The sequence below is a fragment of the Pristiophorus japonicus genome, chromosome 16 (genome assembly GCF_044704955.1).
Source record: "Pristiophorus japonicus isolate sPriJap1 chromosome 16, sPriJap1.hap1, whole genome shotgun sequence".
In the NCBI taxonomy this organism is placed as follows: Eukaryota; Metazoa; Chordata; class Chondrichthyes; family Pristiophoridae; genus Pristiophorus; species Pristiophorus japonicus.
The window spans coordinates 98,617,258-98,637,553 of NC_091992.1; the positions used below are offsets into that span (position 1 = coordinate 98,617,258).

General features: G+C 44.3%; 1 protein-coding gene across 5 annotated transcripts in view; it reads left to right on the forward strand.

The window, feature by feature from the left end:
* The window catches only part of arhgap44a (Rho GTPase activating protein 44a), a 323,344-nt gene that overhangs the window by 213,915 nt on the left and 89,133 nt on the right, over positions 1-20,296 (forward strand). For 4 of the 5 annotated variants that reach the window (XM_070857578.1, XM_070857580.1, XM_070857583.1 and 1 more), the window contains exons 5-6: positions 3,116-3,227; positions 8,819-8,895. In XM_070857578.1, coding sequence (XP_070713679.1) covers positions 3,116-3,227; positions 8,819-8,895 — 189 coding nt within the window. Of the gene's footprint in view, positions 1-3,115; positions 3,228-8,818; positions 8,896-20,296 lie in introns of those variants that run through there. The other variant, XM_070857581.1, reaches the window with a different exon arrangement.

Genomic DNA, 20,296 nt, shown 5'->3' on the forward strand with positions numbered 1-20,296 from the left:
GGCAAATTATACAAGTGCCTCCAAACTGGGGCGACACTAAAACCTGGCAATAAAACAAATTAAACTTTAAAACATGTAAAATTAAATTAAAATTTGGTTGCCGGGGATGATGATGCACTCCAGTCCCTCCGGCGCCCACCTCTCACGGAAGGCCGCGAGCGTACCGGTGGACACCGCGTGCTCCACCTCCAGGGACACCCTGGCTCAGATGTAGGCACGGAAGAGAGACAGGCAGTCGGGCTGAACGACCCCCTCGACCGCCCGCTGCCTGGACCGACTGATGGCCCCCTTGGCCGTGCCCAGGAGCAGTCCTACAAGGAGGCCTTCGGACCTGCCCGCTCCCCTCCGCACAGGATGCCCAAAGATCAGGAGTGTGGGACTGAAGTGCAACCAGAATTTGAGGAGCAGCCCCTTCAAATAGTGGAGTAGGGGCTGCAATCTCACACATTCCATAAAAATATGGAACACGGACTCCTCCAGACCGCAGAAATTGCAGACGGCCTGGGAGCCCATGAACCGCCTTAAAAATTTATTGCACGGGACTACTGCAACAGCTCTACAAACCTGTGAGTATGCTCAGAGGTGCATACATTACACAGCCGATGATGGGGTATCTTACCATCAGCCGAGACTCTGAAAACCAACTCAATTACATTGTATTGTATGGAGAATATTTTTTTTAATTTCAAAATATACTTTATTCATATAAAAATTTGTACAGTACATTCAAAAGCAGTTCAGTACGTTTAGCTGCGGTCAGCAATCCCATACACTACATTTGGGGCTGACGGCAGTTCCTTTCGATACATTTCCTCGCTTTTCAGTTCAAGTAAAATTTGGTACAATACGGGATACATTGTAGTACATTCAACAAATTACATTACATGTGTCACTATACAGTACACGGAATGGGTGATGGTACATTTACGTTTTTCTTTTCAACGGAGAATAAGATCTTATTGAGTTATTGATGATGTGTTTGTTGGGTAGTATAATTGGAGTCACATTGCATTTCTATGTACACGCACCATACTTTCCACGGCTACAATGAAGAAACCTTTCCTTCATCACAGTCAACCCCTTAGTTTATGACCAAAAGTGAAAGAACAATAAAGAAGAATCAAACCTAACCAGACAATTGTGATTAATGCAGAATACTCTGAGGGAGTGCAGATATTCTATTACTTTTCATTTGCTGTGAAGTGGTTTCCAGAACACAGTGCTGTGAGATCCCCTTGTAGAATCCGTTTAAACGCAACACTGTTGTATTTTGCCAAATTGTGTTTAACAAGTGCTCAAAGGATCCATTAGACCTGTAGAGTAGTTTGCAACATTAAGGAGAGGGGTTTCCTTTAATGATTTCAGCGTTTGAATGCTCTGTCCTATGCTTAAAAAAATTGAAATTTGCCATCCAGAAACAGATCTCCCTCCTGACTGGTAGATTGCAATTTGCAGTTCATGGAATAAATCTGGCACCAGTGGTTGTGAGTTAACAGCCTCAGACATGTGATGCACTATAATTTAAGCACAAGACTCAAGTTAGTATCACACTGTCGCAATATCTTAAAGTACTTGCAAATAAAAAAATCAAAATGAGTTTTGGATTGAGGTGTCTGAAAATTAACCTTGGTAGTTAAAAACCCAAATCTGGTGCACATTATGTAGGCCAGCTTTCAGTTGGACCCACCCAGTATGATATATTTTGTTAGTTTTGGCCAAGCAGTTAACTAAAACTTGGAGTGGCTGAATACCCCATTGTTAATATTTGCACGAAGCTAGAAGATTTATGCTGTATGTGGAGAATGATGACAAGCCAAGAGTAAAATGATCTTGGTCTCTATAGCTGTAGGCTTTGCTGTAAGGACTCATTTTCATCATATTGTCGGCTCCTGTCAGCCCCTATACATTCTCACAAAGTATACATGAGGAGGCCTGTACATTCACATTATTTTCTAGACCTGTCCTGTACCTCAGCTTGCACAAGGATTTCCTGCTAATGAGTAAAAGAGATGTGTGGAAAAACACAAAATATTTTTGACATTGTCACAATTTGTTATGCATTATGATGCTATTAAAAGTCAGGGTTCGGCTGATGTTCAAAGCATAAGTGAAGGATTTCTGTTAAAATTGAAGACTTATCCTGCGGTATGCTGTGACAGTTCCACCTCTCGGTAACATCACATTCTGTCATCGGGAGTGCAAAAGAAAGAAAAAACCTCCTCGGGATATCGCAACACGTTTCACATCCAATGAATTACTTTTGGAAGTGTTATATAGGCAAACGTGGCAGCCAATGTGCACATAGCAAAGTCCCCTGAACAGCAAATGAGACAAATCAACAGTTAATCTGATTTGGGTAGAGAGGAAACACTGAATCCCTCTGCCAACAAAATCAAGCTGGTTGTGAATGGAAGCACAGCAGTTGGACTATGAGGTCCTCTGAAAAAGGTAAGTTACAAATGGGCTATTGGGTCTGTTATGAGTATCAGAGTCTGAGCATTTCACTCCTCTGGTATAGTCTTCAGTTGTTTAAGAGTGATTACATTGTGAGATCTCAGTTTAATGAATTGGTATAATACACTACAGTGGGAAACAGTATAACAAGGATAACATTCTCACAATTTTGTGTGATACTGATGGGCAACAAATAGCCTATGGCTGCAGCTTCCAGCAAACATGGTGCAGTAAGTGATACCTAAAACTGTTCAAACTTTTGTGTACAGCAGGATTCCTGCTGATAACCTCTCAGGGTGAGAGTTTCAAAGGCAAATGTAATAGTTATATAACATACCAATTCCCAGTGTGTTGTCAATTATTGCTCTTTTAGGTGAGTACAATGCTGTGTTTGTATCTGGTTTAAAAAAATACTAAAAAATCTCCCAAGTGCCTCGTGGCTCCCCTTGCATAGGAATGAAAACCTACACATGCTACAAAAAATATTTGTGTTGTTTCTGGAAGGTTGTACATCTGCAATTGGAAATCCTGTTGCTTTTTCTAAAGCTAAAAATAAAGCTGGAGAGGAAGAGAACAACTTATTGCATCATAGCGTGGTGTTTTTGTAATGGTTGTTTATGCAGTAGTTGTACATAATATGGCCTGTGACCTTTTTCTACAGGAAGATGCTGAAGATGTGTGGCGACACAGAGGACAGGCTAGCCCAGGAACTCATCCTCTTCGAACTACAGATAGAACAGGATGTGATAGAACCATTGTTTGTGTTAGCTGAGGTAAGAAACACACTGAGATTTTCCTGGACAGCCAGGAACTCTTTCTGCAAAAAGATAAATAATATGATAAATGCTGAAAATCTGAAATAAAAACAGAAATTGTTGCAAGTACACAGCAGGTCAGTCAACATTCTTGAAGAGACGAGACAGATTGGGGTAGAACTTATGTAAGGCTTTCTCCCTGATCCCCTGTCGTAACTCCGATGGAAATCCTGTAGAAACGGCATAAATGGCCCCCACCCGATCTTCCGCTGAAGTTACGCTGGGTGATAGGCAGAACACAAGCAGAAATTCTACCTCATTAGCCTTTTTGGATTTGTCAGAACAGATTTGTACTCTAGCTATTTAGCTAGTGCATTCAGAGAAGGAAGCCTAAATGCAGATTTGAAGTGAAACTGAATTTGTAATACAGGAAAGGTGAATTAAAACAGAATATTAAGTTTGATGTGTATCTGAGATCAAGGCCGGGATTATCCTCCCAGCAGTGGTGTTCCAGCAAATTGGGACTTTTTCCATCCCTGTGTCATTACTGGAACCCCATACCAGTTTCCTGGATCAGGGTTCATCTGATATGTCTGGCAATATCGCCAGTACCCAACTGCAAAACCCCAGTGGTGCTTTAGTGAGACTGCTGCAGCATCAGAAGTGTCAGACAGACCGCTAATGGGGCAGAAGCACCCTAGCGTGGCAACATCAGCATCCTGGTAGGTGAAGGCAGAGACCCAGGCTACAAAAGAATGTCATTGAAGCCGGGATGGAGAGAGGGAAGGTCACTACAAAGCCATTTCTCTCCATTAGAGAAACCCAGGGTCAGAACTACTACTTCTTGGGGCCGACTGCCACCTTCCATATGGCTGTTCTGCAAAGTAGTGGAAAGTAGGCTGAACAGGAGGTAAATCCGCTGAAGACCCAGACCCCGCCCCACTCTGTCATTGGCAGGCAGTCACCAGCAGTGGGAGGGAATTCCCAGTCAGGCCAGTGAGGAGCTGATCGGCCTCACTACCCATGCTTTCTGTCGTTCTCCCCCGCGATCCCACCAGATTTTGGAGGAGAAATCCGGCACAAGTTAGAACCAAAGACAATCAGAGTTACACGAAGAGGATCCATACAAATTGACAGGCAGAGGTGATTTCACCATGAGGAATGAATTGAGAAACTATGAGAATTATTATGGTCAGTGTATGGGGGTATTTTCAATATGGAGCAGCCATTTAAACACAATAAATGAACCAAAAAGTATGGCTAAACTCTGGAAGATACTTAAAATGTTGTATAATTTACTTTCCCTTTCCCACCATTTCAAATCTCCGTATTCAGCAGGGAGCTGTAAGTGATGTCAGTGACAGACCCAGTGTCTTGGACTGGATGCTGATCAGACAGTGTGAATCTGCCAAATTAGCACAGAACTATTAATTCCAAGAATATTTATTCAGAAAACACACACTTAGTTCTGATTTTCCCTTTGCCCGATGTGCTGCCCTCATGTTGTATCTCTCCAGTTGTATCTACATTGTGATCAGTTTCTGTGATGCTGTGACAAGAAAACGTTGCTGCCGCGTATTTTGTCCCAATCTTATGCCTGTGGCCAGAACTGTTCTTGGGTCCATTTGTTCCCAGCACAAGGTATATGTATTTTAACTTTAACATTTTCATTAGCTGCAATTGTCACAGATAGTCACACTGGGGCCTTCAGTGCTCACCACAAGATTGTAAATTCTCTGAGGTTCAAAAGAAAACAAAATAGCATTGCCTTTAAAGTTTAGTTGAGATCGTAAAATCCCAAAACGGGGTCACCCAGAGATAGTCCAAAGAACAGAAGTAGCTGAGTGTCTTCAACTCCAGGAAAGGATCCACAGGCTTTCCTGCATCGTGTGTGGAATTGATATGGCCCTGTCCCAACAACAACAACTTTCCTTTATAAGGCATTCCTCACACACAGGAAGATATCTCTCAGGAGGACATGGATAGAGTGAAACCGAGTATGGGGAAAGGAGACAAAGATGTAAAGGCTGGGCTGGGGAACTGAAGGCACAGTTGAAGAGGAGGGTTTTGAGGAAGTTTTTGAAAGCGGGGAGCGAAGTGGCAAGAGGTGAAGATGAACGTCTAAAATCCAACTCCATAATTTTAAATGTGGAAGCTGTATTAGAATATAATTTCTCCAGTAGGAGTTCAATGAGAAATACTTCTCTCTATCTTTCAATTTGCTAAAGCCTAGAGCCTAGAAATGATGCTGTGCAATATTGCCTAATGAATCCTCAGTGCGTTCGTGTCAGATTACTTTGCTAGTTTAACAGGCATTTTCGGTGGATTAACACCGCCATTGAAATAGATAACAAAGTCATTTCATATGAATGCTTTGAGCGGGGATGCAAAATGGGCAGAGAATACTAAACCAGATCTCTGCCCATTTTATGGATATTGATTTCTGCTGGAAGCACCTATCCAAATAAGATTGGGTGTTCTTAAATCAGGCGGTAATGAAGGTGTGACATCATATGTCATAATTCCAATCATTACTCTTTCAGTCATGCTGGATATAACTTGTATAACAGATATCCAGCATGGATGGCAATAGCGGAAGCTGAAGGACCTTGAAATGGCTGCAGCAAGTACTTTAATGTATCATTGCACCTTACATCGAAACATAGAAAATAGGTGCAGGAGTAGGCCATTCGGACTTTCGAGCCTGCACCACCATTCAATATGATCATAGCTGATCATGCAACTTCAGTACCCCACTCCTGCCTTCTCTTCATACCCCCTGATCCCTTTAGCTGTAAGGGCCACATCTAACTCCCTTTTGAATATATCCAACAAACTGGCCTCAACAACTTTCTGTGGTAGAAAATTCCATAGGTTGACAATTCTCTGGGTGAAAAAGTTTCTCCTCATCTCTGTCCTATATGGCTTACCCATTATCCTTAAGACTGTGACCCCTGGTTCTGGACTTCCCCAACATCGGGAACATTCTTCCTACATCTAATCTGTCCAATCGCATCAGAATTTTATATGCTTCGATGAGATCCCCTCTCATTCTTCTAAATTCCAATGAATATAAGTCTAGTCAGCCCTGCCATCCTGGGAATCAGTCTGATGAACCTTCGCTGCACTCCCTCAATAGCAAGAATGTCCTTCCTCAGATTAGGAGACCAAAACTGCACACAATACTCAAGGTGTGGTCTCACCAAGGCCCTGTCCAACTGCAGCAAGCCCTCCCTGCTCCTATACTCAAATCCTCTCGCTATGAAGGCCATCATGCCATTTGCTTTCTTAACTGCCTGCTGTACCTGCATGCCTACTTTCAGTGACTGATGTACCATGACTCCCAGGTCTCGTTGCACCTCCCCTTTTACTAATCTGTCACCATTCAGATAATAATCTGCCTCCCTGTTTTTGCCACCAAAGTGGATAACCTCACACTTATCGATATTATACTGCATCTGCCTTGCATTTGCCCACTCACCTAACCTGTCCAAGTCACCCTGCAGCCTCTTAGCATCCTCCTCACAGCTCACACTGCCACCCAGCTTAGTGTCATCTGCAAACTTGGAGATATTACATTCAATTCCTTCATCTAAGTCATTAATATAAATTGTAAATAGCTGGGGTCCCAGCACTGAACCTTGCGGTACCACACTAGTCACTGCCTGCCATTCTGAAAAGGACCCATTTATTCCCACTCTTTGCTTCCCTTCTGCCAACCAGTTCTCTATCCACATCCCTTGCGTCCCTTATTGGTGGAAGTTGCAATCCTGAGAGTAAGCAGCTGTATGGTGGCAAATGAGGTTGAGGCCTGGCCCTCTAGGGTTTTTGCAGGTGAAGGAACCCTGTTGTATCAGCCACTTCATGCCCGACTGACAGAGGTGCCAATACTCACCGGGAGCCTGCCCTCGTTATTTCAATTCGGCTGAGCGCCAAATGTTTGCCAGGTCAGCACCAGGTCACTCAGGTTGGTGGAGGTCCTAAACCACCACGAGGGACATTAACAATCTTCTCACAGTGTAGAGCTACTGCAGAAGCTACTAGTAGTTTGTCATATATATGTACAAGATGGAGGATTATCTGTATATTGCTGTAAAAAAAAAAGTGTACAGCTCAGTGTGTAAATATTTTTGACACCCTTTACAATGAAGGATCTAAATAAACTGTGCTAATCGTCAAAATCATGTCATTGTAGTGTAATTTTGTAATCAGGCTGGACAGGAAGATCTAGCCTATGATGTCCCCACTTTTCAACCAGATAAATTGAGGTCTGTGATTTGGAAAATTGCTACTCTAATGGCTTTTGTGTAAGCCAGCACAGTCGGCTAACTGAATGCGCTCGTCACTTAATACCTCACCTGACATCATGACCATACAATGCGGAATCCCTGCTCAGTTCCTTTCTAATATGAACTTTGAATTATATCTGACTCAATAAGTAATTCTATCTTGTTACCTTTCTTGACCTGTTTCAAAAATGAGATACAAATTCCGTTATAATAAGTACTCTTGTATTCTGTGGAAAATACAAAGAGATAGAAAAAACTGCGTCCAATTATTTATATCCTATGGGAATAAAACTTTTGGTAAACAGTGAGTATGAAGCCACGATGCATTGAAGCACAAACTCAGTGGGGGTCATTTTAACACCCCCACTCCCCCACAACGGGCGGGAAAGGGTCGGGGGCGTGTGGGCAAAAATAAAAAATTGTGTACCACGACCCCATACCGCCACTTAAGCACCTGCCACCATTTTTACAGATGTGGGTTACATGGCGTGTCTGTGTGCCATTCTCGAAAGGCTGAACACTTCATTACAATATTTAAATCAGGCTCCCACAGCAACTCAAATTTAACAGCAATTTGAAAACCAGCAACAAAATAGAGACGGGAAGCAGGTTTTTGCTTTTCATAGCACTGCTCGTGAGCCAAGAGGAGTAGGAGTGCTCCCCTCAGTCCTCACTCAAATCTTCTGCCTCAGTCGGCCGCCCTCCCTCCGCCTTCCCCCAAATCTGCGATCCTGAGCCTTCTCCCCAAAGATCTCTCCCAGTCTCTCCTCCCTCCCAATTGCCGGTCCGACCCCCTCACCAATCCCCGATCTTTCCCGGTCGCCGGGGTCTGGCTTTAACGGTCCCCAGCTGCAGCCTCCGACTGCAGGCTTTCCCACCCAGCAGCCACCCAGCCTGTCAATCTGGCCGGCTGTCAGGCGGCAAATGAGTAAAAAAAGTTAATGAGGTCCTGCCGTTAAATTCAGCAGGACCTCCACTTTCCCAGGATTTTCGAGTTTCAACCGCGCTCCCCTGCTCCCTCCTCACCTCCCCGCAAATATCGGGTCAATGTGTCACAGATCAGTGGTCGAGCTGAGTTACTGGTTTCATACAGATGTACTAAATAAACAGTATAGTGGAGAAAGTCACAGGCAGCATGGCGTTTTCTTATCTGAATGATTTAACTGTTGAAGTTGTCTGACGGTCACATATTTTGTGATGAAAACCTTAATTTGAAAAATAGGAATACGATATCAAAAGTGAGTTATCCATTTTTATTCAGCCAGATGATCTGCTATGAATAGTTAAAGAAAATGAATAATATTTTTTTCTATTCCTTAGGTGGACATTCCTAATATCCAAAAACAGAGAAAACATTTAGCAAAACTAGTATTGGACATGGATTCAGCTAGAACACGGTAAACATGATTATTCCTTTTTTTCAAATCTAACATTGCTGGTTTTAGTTGTCAGATTTAAACTACTGTGCCCTTTTTCCTGTGGCATTATTCACTGCGGCATTAAACAAGTCACTCTCCCTTCATTTCCATTCTTTAATTGTTTGTGTTTCCCTTTCTTTGCCCATTTGTTTGTCAGCCCTTCTGTCTCTGTTTCTTCCAGCATGTCTCCCACATACTTTCATGAGTCAACTAAATAGTTCAGGAAGGACCAGGGGTCACAGTCTCAAGTGATAGGCCAGAACTAGGTTAGATGTTCGGAGGCGGTTCTTTCCCCAGGGAATAGCGGACCTGTGGAACAGGTTGCCGTCTTGTGCGGTGGATGCTGATTGGCTGAATTCTTTCAAGTGGAAGCTGGACCTGTTTCTGGCTGGGGCGGAGATCACCTCTTACAAAAGGTAGGTACTGCATCGAATTATCAGGGCCAGAGTGATCGCCTGGACTAGTTATGATTGCCTCAAGGGGTCAGAGAGGTATTTTCCAAATTTCTCCCTGATAATTGGCCTGGGTTTTTAATCAGGTTTCTCGCCTTTCCCAGGGGGAGAGGGATGGAGAATCATCATAGGCAGTCCCTTGGAATCGAGGAAGACTTGCTTCCACTCTTAATATGAGTCCTTAGGTGGCTGAACAGTTCAATACGAGAACCACAGTCCCTGTCACAGGTGGGACAGATAGTCATTGAGGGAAAGGGTGGGTGGGACAGGCTTGCTGCACACTCTTTCTGCTGCCTGTGCTTGCTTTGTGCATGCTCTCGGCAATGAGACTCGAGGTGCTCAGCACCCTCCCGGATGCACTTCCTCCACTTAAGGCGATCTTTGGCCAGGGACTCCCAGGTGTCGGTGGGGATGTTGCACTTTATCAGGGAGGCTTTGAGGGTGTCCTTGTAACGTTTCCTCTGCCCACCTTTGGCTCGTTTGCCAAGAAGGAGTTCGGAGTGGCGCACTTGCTTTGGGAGTCTCGTGTCTGGCATGCGGACAATGTGGCCTGACCAGCGGAGCTGATCAAGTGTGGTCAGTGCTTCAATGCTGGGGATGTTGGCCTGGTCAAGGACGCTAATGTTGGTGCGTCTGTCCTCCCAGAGATTTGTAGGATCTTGCGGAGACATCGTTGGTGGTATTTCTCCAGCGACTTGAGGTGTCTACTGTACATGGTCTATGTCTGTGAGCCATACAGGAGGGCGGGTATTACTACAGCCCTGTAGACCATGAGCTTGGTGGGAGTTTTGAGGGCCTGGTCTTCGAATAGTCTCCTCCTCAGGCGGTCGAAGACTGCACTCTCGCACTGGAGGCGGTGTTGAATCTCATCGTCAATGTTTGCTCTTGTTGATAAGAGGCTCCCAAGGTATGGGAAATGGTCCATGTTGTCCAGGGCCGTGCCGTAGATCTTGATGACTAGGGGCAGTGCTGTGCGGCGAGGACAGGCTGGTAGAGGACCTTTGTCTTATGGATGTTTAACGTAAGGCCCATGCTTTCGTACACCTCAGTAAATACGTTGACTATGTCCTGGAGTTCAACCTCTAGGTGTGCAGACGCAGGCGTCGTCTGCGTACTGTAGCTCGACAATAAAGGTCTTGGACCTGGCCTGGAGACCGCAATGATTGAACAGGTTCCCACTGAAGAATATATATATATTGTCATGCATAATGCATCACAGCTATAGGGAGCAGGCTGGATTGAACAATGGGTCTATTCCTATGTTATTGTCATATGTTTTTATGTAAATCTCAGCGTATCTGTTTGTCTCTGACTATTGTTCTGCATCTCTCCCTCCCTCTGTCTATAATTCTCTCCTTCAATATTTCCCCTCTCTCTTCAATCTGCTTCCCAATCTTTCTGTATGCTTCTCAAACATTTCTCTTTTTATTTTTGCCTTGCTCCTGCCTTCATATGTCTTGTTGTCCTTCTCCTTCGCACTCTGTCTCCCACACATTTTCCTTTTCTCTCTGTTGGGGGGAATTTTAAGCTCACTTTCTCCCATGGACATCTGGAAACAGGGCTTTGATCATTTGTTAGCTGGGACCAGGATGTGTATATCATTTTATTGTGTTTACCTGCCCAAGGCCACTGCATCTCAGTGCAGAGCCCTTCTCCTGCACTCCCTTCCTGGAGATGGCTGAGGGAGAGGGTGGAGAGGCCGGGGCTGGACAGGAACAGGAAGGCCAGATATGGGTGAAACAAAGGAGCAGTGAGGAAGAGATCTGCTCAGGGCTCGGAGGCAGTGATCGGGCAGGGTAGCAGGCAGTGAATGAGGAGAGCGTAAGTGAACAGAATGGACTTGAGCTAGGATAAGTGGGACTCTCTTGGACTGGTAGAGAGTGGGCAGGGTGGCTTGGGCCAGGAGATGAGAATGAAGCATGAGGCTGGAAGGTGACAATGAAATGTGGCCTTTCCTAGTATGAAACAGGAGCAAAGTCCCAGTATTGGTATTGTTGCAAAAATTACAGTCATAATGTTCTTCAGATACCGCAGTCACCTCCGGGCCAGTACATGTTATAAAGTAATTACTTTTAAAATAAGTATTACTTCCAATGATGCCATTATTGGAGCTTCAGTCTGTATTTATATTATATGGTGTAACGTTCCACATGCCTACAGCATTAGTACAATCTGGCATCACAACACAGCAATGGCAAAGTCCAGGGCTGGCAGAACTGGTGCTACCAAAGTCCAGGGCTGGGAGATGCCTGAATTGAAGTCTGAGGCTGAAAGCTGGGGGAGTTGGACAGGAAGCGGGGAAATGGTGAGAATAAGGCCTGGAGGCTCAGTGATGGGTCTTGACATATGCAACAAAAGAGAATTTATTGTCAGCTAAAGACATTGGTATTGATAAATGTAATCAATCTGACTTGATGGAAAAACACACACAGTGTTAAGTGTGTCTGTTTTTATCAATACACCATATTGAATTATTGAATAAGTATCATACTCAACAGGTCCCTGCTGTGTTCTCAGATTATGACATGGTTGTCTTTTTAATTACTTTATGCAGGGAGGGAACAATTATATTTGTGAAATTCAGAAGGTAGGAAAAGAAATTGGGATATTCCGGTGATGGGGAATACCAGTAAAATCATACACAGCACACATTACGACCAGAGCAATTGAACTGGAGGATAGAAAAGTTAATCCCATGGAAAACATCCTCATTACTGACATAATAACTGGAGGTTTTTGTCAGCTGTCACAGTTGTAATGTCTAGATGGTTCAGATGTCCACAGGAGGTTATGAGGGCTATGGGGAAAGAATGAGGGAGTGGGACTAGCTGAAGTGCTCTTACAGAGAGCCAGCACAAGCCCGATGGGCTGAATGTCCTCCTTCTGTGCTGTAACCACTTTTATGATTCTATGAGGCATTTTACATAACAAAGAATGTCCTGAAAAGTTTCAGCATAACTCTACGGTGTAAGAACAATGTTGTGCTCTTTGTTTCCAAGGAAATTTGCACACAACTGCTTTTTGCCGGTTTTACCTTGATACTTCTCTACGCACGAATTTCCTCAATCATTTGTGCCGCTTCCGAGATACATTTGCTGAAACCCCCCCCCCCCCGCTGCTCATTTGCGTAGCTCTGCTTCAATGCGAAAGCCCCGCTCACATGGATGTTACACGAATAATGCTCTGGTGTAGATTTACACCAAAAATATAGACCATCTAGCCCTAAGTCACCTGATATCAGGGTAACTGAGATTTCTGGAGTTTGATATTGATGTCTTCACAGTTTTTCAAAAAATTCTTACTGAGACCTGCACTATGATAAACCAAAGTGCTGTCAGTCTCGGTGCACCCAAATAATTTTCAGAACCCCCCCCCACCTCTCCCGCCAGACGTTAAGAAGGACGAGTCAACTGGAATAGCCTTCCCAATGGACATACCTCTGTTTTGTATAATAATGATAGAATAATATTCTTCCTCACACTGATCTAACTCCAATGGCAAAGGATGCTTGTGTTCCATTGCACACTGATCTTGTTCAGAAACCCTAGTCCTGCACCCTTGACTCAGTTAGATAGGAAAGGACCACTGATCTCATTCAGAGAAAACAGGACTTTTATTTTCTTTCACATGCTGATGCCTTTTTAGTAAGTACAGGATCATTACATTCTGGTGTACATTGATCTCACTTGGTGAGAACTGGTTTCTCGAAGTACAATTTGGCAACTATGGTAAGAGATGTGCCATCTAATTGAAGTTCAGCTTTAACACTGTTCCACTATCACTAGCAGCCAGTGGGCCTCACTGAGTGGCACCAGCTCGCGGCAGGACACAAGATGGCTGAACTCTTATACCACAGGAATAAAACTTTGGCCGACGGAAAGTTTATGAGTATTTGCTCAGAGTTAAAAAGATATATTGGTGTGATTTAGTCTCATAATTTCAGTTGAAATGTCTAATAAATTCAACATTATGTATACCTCGTTCAGCTAAAGACCAGAATTGCTACAAGATGTGGTAAAGTAACTGACTCGCTTTAGTTTTAAGTACTGCACTTGTAGCTTTCTCTTAATAAAATTAAGATCTCGATCACTTATATTTATAAAATGCTAGCACCATGCTGCTTTGATTTTTACAACTGACAAGTGATTCACATCCCACCATGTTTGTAAAGGTGCTGTGGAAGGTATACTATTACAATGCAGTCCACAGTCAAATTATGCAATTTATCCTTCAATGATGTTGTGGATGCTATTTAAATTTAACTTTGATTTAGTGAAACTCATGTTACAGTAAAGTTACAACTCATGGAAAGTGAAAATAGAGGTGTCATTTTGTGCTGTTGAACCCACATGGAGCAGCTGAGTGTGGTTGAGAACATCAAATTTAGTCTCGTAATTGCTAAGTACATGCACTCTCTCAGCATGCTGATTTATTTCAGTTTTACTTTTGCAAAGCTGCTGCAAATGGGCCCAAGCATTTCTGAAAGTGATAGTCAGATTGATGTCCTGAAGTTGGCATTGTTCACAGTAAGTTAGAGGATGCCTTTTTTAAATGCAAGGGGTTTTGTCGGAAGTGCATGAAACACACAAGATCAGGATGGGACTTTAAAAAAAAATAAGCAAAGGAAAAAAGGCAATTGGGGCCATCAAAGAGAGCCTGGGAACAATACTAGGTCTTTTTTTAAAAAGCTATAGGCCCAGGAAAACAGAGCAAAACTAGCCCATTAAAAATTTAAATTAAAGAGCAAGCATGGTAAATAAGCAAAGCAGCAAAAATAGGTCATTAGAACGAGAGGGCCTGGAAAAAACAGGAGAATTAGGCCATCAAAAATGAAGGAGAGAACGCGGGGACAAAAAGCAGAACAAGGCCATTGTAAAAGATAGACTCCAGGAAAAAACAGGTTATGTTTTTTAAAAAGAGAGAGAGCAGGAGCAGATGCCTGCTTCCTCAATTGGAGCAGGAGATAGAAGCAGTGGGAGCAGGTCTGGCAGGTATTTTAGTGGAGCAGAGTGAGAGGCAGAAGCAGGTGGAGCCAGTCAGCCTGGGACGGAGTGAGGCAAACAGGCATTAGCACGGTCGAGCCGTGAGGTTTGTCAGGGCCTTAGGGGATCAGGAGGAAGTGAATGTAAACAAAGGGAGCTAGAAATTTGGTTGGAGGGTTTCGTAAGGCGAAATGTCGAGTGGTCGCTAAATTTAGCGCCGGAAACGTTTAGCGACGGGAGCCACAAAATTCAGCGTTTGCGTCCTGACAGCGGAGCGGAGTGCGAAGGGAAGCGTTCCACACCTCTCTTAGAGCGCTAGGCTGGGTGAGCAACTGAATATCCCGTGTTAAAGGGCCGGCTTTGTAGCGCCTTAAGAGAGGCCTCTCTGCAAAAAACAGAATCAGAACAAAAAACACGAAAAACAATCCCTATACATTACTCACCCCAAATAAAATTAAATCGCAATAAACCATATCACTCACACTTATCTCATGCAGTCATTCTTTCCCTTAGCACCCTGGGACAGCTCTGCAAACCAGCTTTCTCTAGCGGAGTCACTACAGGTGCAGCGCAAACCAAATTTTGCATCCGTGCCGATCCCGGGAGCATTGCACACTGGCGCTACGCTCCCGGGCGATGCTACTCTGCGCTGCCGGTACCAGCACACTCAATTTGCTAATGCTGGCGCTTGCGGCTGCAAATCCTTTAGCCTGAAAGGCGCTATCCAGTCGAATTTCTCGCCCCAGGTGTGCAAACCTGAATTGAGCCAGTGATGTAGCTGCAAACAGGAATGCGGTGCGAGGTTTTCTAAATCTCTTTTGAATCGATTTTAGTCCGTAAAAAGGTGGCCTACTTATAGTTCTTGGTGTGCGGAGCTGTGTGAGCGACCAAGCCCCAATTTTACACTTGCTGGATGTTTTGGCGCCCGGACATGATAATGTACGATTTTTTGTGTATGTTTGCACCAGAAAAAAAAAATCGGGACTTTCGGCAAAGAAATATTTGAATTTGGCGCCGCGCTCTCCGAAGTTAGTCTGGGAGGCGGAGCTTCAAGTCTGCACTCTCTGGGCATGCGCGAAAAGCTGAAGTTGCCAGGGCAACCATTGATGCTGAAGCCCGCTCCCCCGAAAGGTTGGCACCCCACCGCTGCCGAAAGGGCCACAAAGGACCTCTTTCCCCCCCCCCCCCCCCAAAGCTGGATCCATGGCCACCGCTCCGCCCCCCAGCTGAATCCAAGATTGCAGCGAGGGGGCAGTCCTTCGGCCCGGAAATCTTCTTCCCTTGCTCCAAAAAGAGTTCCCTGTGGGGAAAAAAGTTTGTTATTTTGTATTCTTATTGGCTCGCTCCTGTCCTCTTGTGCGCCGCGCCGATTCCTTAACTTAACAGATGGGGGTTTTCTTGCGGTGCTTTTGGCCAGTGTGCACCACGCTGAAAAAAATCGTGGAGGGCCAAAAACGGCGCGGAAATCGGTTTTCAACCAGACCTGCGCCAAAACATCTTGCGTATAAAAAAACGGCGACGGCGTACAAATTTTGAGGAAAATTGCAAAATCATGATTGCTCCAAAAAAAATCAGCAGGCGCCCAAAAAACAGTGCGCAATGGTGGTGAAAATAGAACCCTTTAATTCTGTGGGTACCAAAGGCAGAGGATGTGGGAGACATGATGGGAAGGTGTAACATCGCCACCTAGTGTGGAGAGGTCTGCAGGACTTTCATACAGCTGCGCGATAGGCAAATGTTTGGCTTACACATGTAACATTGAGAAATGTTGACACTTTATTAATGTTTACTCAAATAACATGACACAGGAAGTAAGGGTAACACGTAGAGGAAATGTGTATCACAGGAAGACTTTTAATATAGGTAAGACAGACAGACAGAGATAGATTTGGTAATATTTATGGGAGTTTGAAGCTCCAATATGCTAATGAGAACTTTGCCTTTTTATTTTGGTACAAGCAATATAGTTTGGTATTTCTAATAAACAAAGTTGCTGGTAATGGAAACCACGTAAAAAAAAATTACATTTCTTAAATTAATTTTCTCTCTGTTTTATTGTTATGTTCATTGCTGAATTAAACCCAGCTACCGTGCCTTTTCCTGAGCTTATCGGGCTTTGAGTGGCATTACATCTGTTTGACAATGAACGCTCATTCTCCTCTTCTGGACGGAGTTCCATCGGGCAGGAACTTCCATCCCAATCTGAACCGTTACCCTGCATCAGGGTCCATTGAGTTAGCGCAACGGGATTCACGTTACCAAGGGGTGCCTGCCAGTGAGAGGAGTAGATTCCCAACAGTGTTTCACCACAACAGTCGCAGATGTGCCCAAACATGTCATTAAGGGTCCCGCTGAAAGCCTTGGCCAAGATCAAGGCGTTCAGTTGGTAAGTGCTGGGCTCAAATCGGAGGGTGAAGAGGTCCATACAAGGTCCTGTTCCTCCACTGAGGAGACCTCGGGTATTTTACCACTGCTTCCTGGGGCCTACTACCACAGCCGGCCCTGGAAGCAACAGGAAGGGAGACAGGCGATAGGGAAATTGCCAGGTATCCAGCCCCTGCTCCTCCTCCGCCATTTGCATGGAGTGGGGAAGGACGGAGCAGCCAGTGGGGATCTTGGCAGGGATGGGGGAAAGGAAATCCTGGTCTGGGCAATGAGGCGACAGTAGGCCTGACTGTCAGAACTATCCCTCATTCTTCACCATCATCCTGCCCAACTTCAAGATTCTTGAAGAAGAATCCAACTCTGGTTTCTTTTTGAAGTAAATCTATTTAAGAGTGAAATATGAACACTTAATAATGGAAACCGAATCTCGTGACCTGCCGTGTCTTGTATATGGAGGGACAAATGAAATATTTAAAATCTTTTACAAACTGATATATAAAATTAAAGCTAAGAAACACATGGACTGACATAACCCAAAGTGTGTGTCTTGACAGAGAAGTGCTTACAGGTTTCTGAAGTAAGCTGTTGTTAATATCTGAATTATAGCTCGGAATACTATCAGAATAATAACCCACTGTCATAACTCAATTCGGCAAGTGATTTTACACATAGTACCTATACTTCAGCTGCTAAAGAATGGTAGCTCTGTCAAGGACAGCTAGAGTAAATTGAAAAGCAGCTTCTGCTATCGGCCACTTCAGCTATTGTGCCTTTCATTCCCTTTTCCTTACTTTAAGAATGTTGATGCTCGAACAGATTGCCAAGGCAGGGGTGGGAGCATCACTGGAACTCCACAGACGTCATTACTGTCGACAGTGAATAAGATCTATACACCCCACGGGTGTTTCTGTCAGCAGACTGTGTGCAAGATGCACGAAAGCCAGTGTTTGATTTGTGCAGTCCATAACCCTCTAATTAACGTACATGTATGTTTGCTCTAACTAGAAACAAAAAGTCAGCCATTTCCTGTTTTGTTGTAAATCCCTCTTTGATGGTTTAGAAAGAACTTTACCCCCTTGGGTAATATTAATGCTGTTCATGGAGTTGAGCCCATGACTCTGCTTTTCTTTTAGCCATGTACTGTGGCATGAATGTTCAGATGAATCTGACCATACTCCTATTTGTCTATGAAACGTCCATGTTTATATTTGAGTAATTTTGTGGCCAGACACACAGAGGTAAAAGGATACGTGTATTTGCCCAAAGAATTCTGTTGTAGCTGTTCTTTCCCCATCATATTGGCCTGCTAATTTGTATCTGACTTAAAGATCCTAGCTGCGAGAGTATAAATATACTTTTTAAACAATTTACTTTTAAATGGCTTTCTTGCGGGTGAGCAAGGAAAATTGGGAGCAAGCGCAGTATAGGAGAGAGTTCAAGTTACTGAAGAATACGTGCAGTCAGAGCAATGGCCACCCTTTCTGGAGTGCGTATGATTCTGATGGTGATCACATGCAGCCATTCTGTTGACCGAGCTCTGACCTGGCCTGAATCTTAGACCAAGGATTGAGGGAAATCTGAGTCATTTTAGAGTATGAGAGTTCACATGTCACAGTCTACAGATATGTCTACATTTACTTATATTTGCATAGATCACTCGTACTTTGCAACACACATTTAAAGGCTAAATTATTGCCCTGAAGGGTTTACCTCAAAGTGGTGACATCATCGTTGTGCCACCCTGTCCATGTTACCATGTTGCTTGGATACGAGGGCTGCCCGTGGTACAGGTATTTGAACAGTATGTCACATTTTCCTAAAAGTGGTGGTTCAAATAAACTGGATCACAACCAGGTTTTAATCATCTCAGTTTGGTTTGATTGCAAAATGAGATGTTCCAAAAAATGGCTAACCTACTTCTGATTAAATACTTGACACACATTTTGAGCTTTCCTTGGCTGTGATGTTGGGCCATATAGTTTGAGTACGTTGAACCTGGAGGAGTTGAGTTTGTTGGGCTGAAATCAATATTGGTCAAGTGGTTACAATAATAACAACTGTTGATGGTTTGGGCAAGTTACCACGTACTTTCACTGGAACATGACAGTTAAAGTGCTGGAAAGTATGTGATCACTCTACAAGTGAGAGGATACATTTAGAACTAATGGCCGTGGTTTCACCTACCAAGGTGGGCTCAATGTGACCGAGGTAGGTGGCGGATTGCGACCCCACTCCATCCTGCTCTGTGAGAAGAATTTTTCATTGATGGGGGTTGTTAAGCCCACCCTGCGAGGTTCGCAGCCAATTAAAAGGAAGCTGGTCTGATGACGGTATTTGATGATGCGTCATCAGCCAGTTTCCTTAAAGAGACCACATCCACATTCATTTTGACAGTTGCCCTCTCAGCGCTCTGCAGCATTGAGATGCTGCAAAGACTGACAAGCACTGCACAGAGGTGCACGGTTGCGCTCAGACTCTTCCATGACTCCCTCCATATGGGAGGGAGGTTCCCTTCCCTTCCAATGAGGTTCCCTTCCCTTCCAATGGGCAGAAGAGACCTCCCTAGGACACCAACGCAACCTGGTTGCACAGTGCACAGAAGAGCACAAGCAGGGATGTCATCAGGAGGACCTGCCCGCAATTGCACAAACCTTTCAATGATCTCAGTAGATCACAAAATGTTGCTGCAAAGCCACACTCAACCTCATCCTGCTGTGCCTCTCATCATATCCCCATCACTCTGCCTTCCCTACTCTACTCCTGCACATCCTTACTCACACCAACTTACCTTGCACCTCCACCCATCCCTCTCTATCTACATCATCACACCCCCATCTCACTAGCCACCCCTCACACTCACCCTCATCCTAGTGCAATCATGCCAACTAACAACACACAAGGGTAGGCAACTTGGGTCTTTTCATTAATGTTCATGTAACGTATCCGTTGATGTGTTGCCAAATATTGAAATCTTTATTTATAACACTTTGCCTTCTTGGACAGATTTGTGTGCAGCTTTGGAAGTGGCTTAGTGAGTTGCAGTGAATGGTGAGACATACCTGTACCCCCGCAATGGTGATGAGTGTGAAAGGAATGCCTTGGGAATTGCAGGATGCTTTATGGTGCTGGTGTGGGGTGCTGCCAATCTGGCGCATCATGTGGCAGCCAGGGTGTACAGCATCAAGTGATGTAAATGTGGCCATGGTGAATCCATCCCTGGCCTCCCAGGCAGCAATGTGGTCGGCTGTTGATGCCCTGTGCAACATCAAGTGATTGAGGAGCATGTTACTGTTGATGTTGGTGATGCTGGTGTGTTTAGTGATGTTGGTGTTGGGGCTGATCGTGGTGGGATTCTGAAGACTAAGGTGAGATATTTTCAATGCTGCTGGAATAGATGGCAGCGGAAGTTGTGATGACAGAAGCGATCTGTCAATGGTGAGCAAGGTTTCCCCAAGGAGGTGACAGTGGATAGAGAGTTTACTCCAAACACTTCCAAGCTGCATAAAGCTGAAAAGTGTATTCCAAATCCTGAAGGCTCCAGCTTCTCAAATTCCGGCCAAG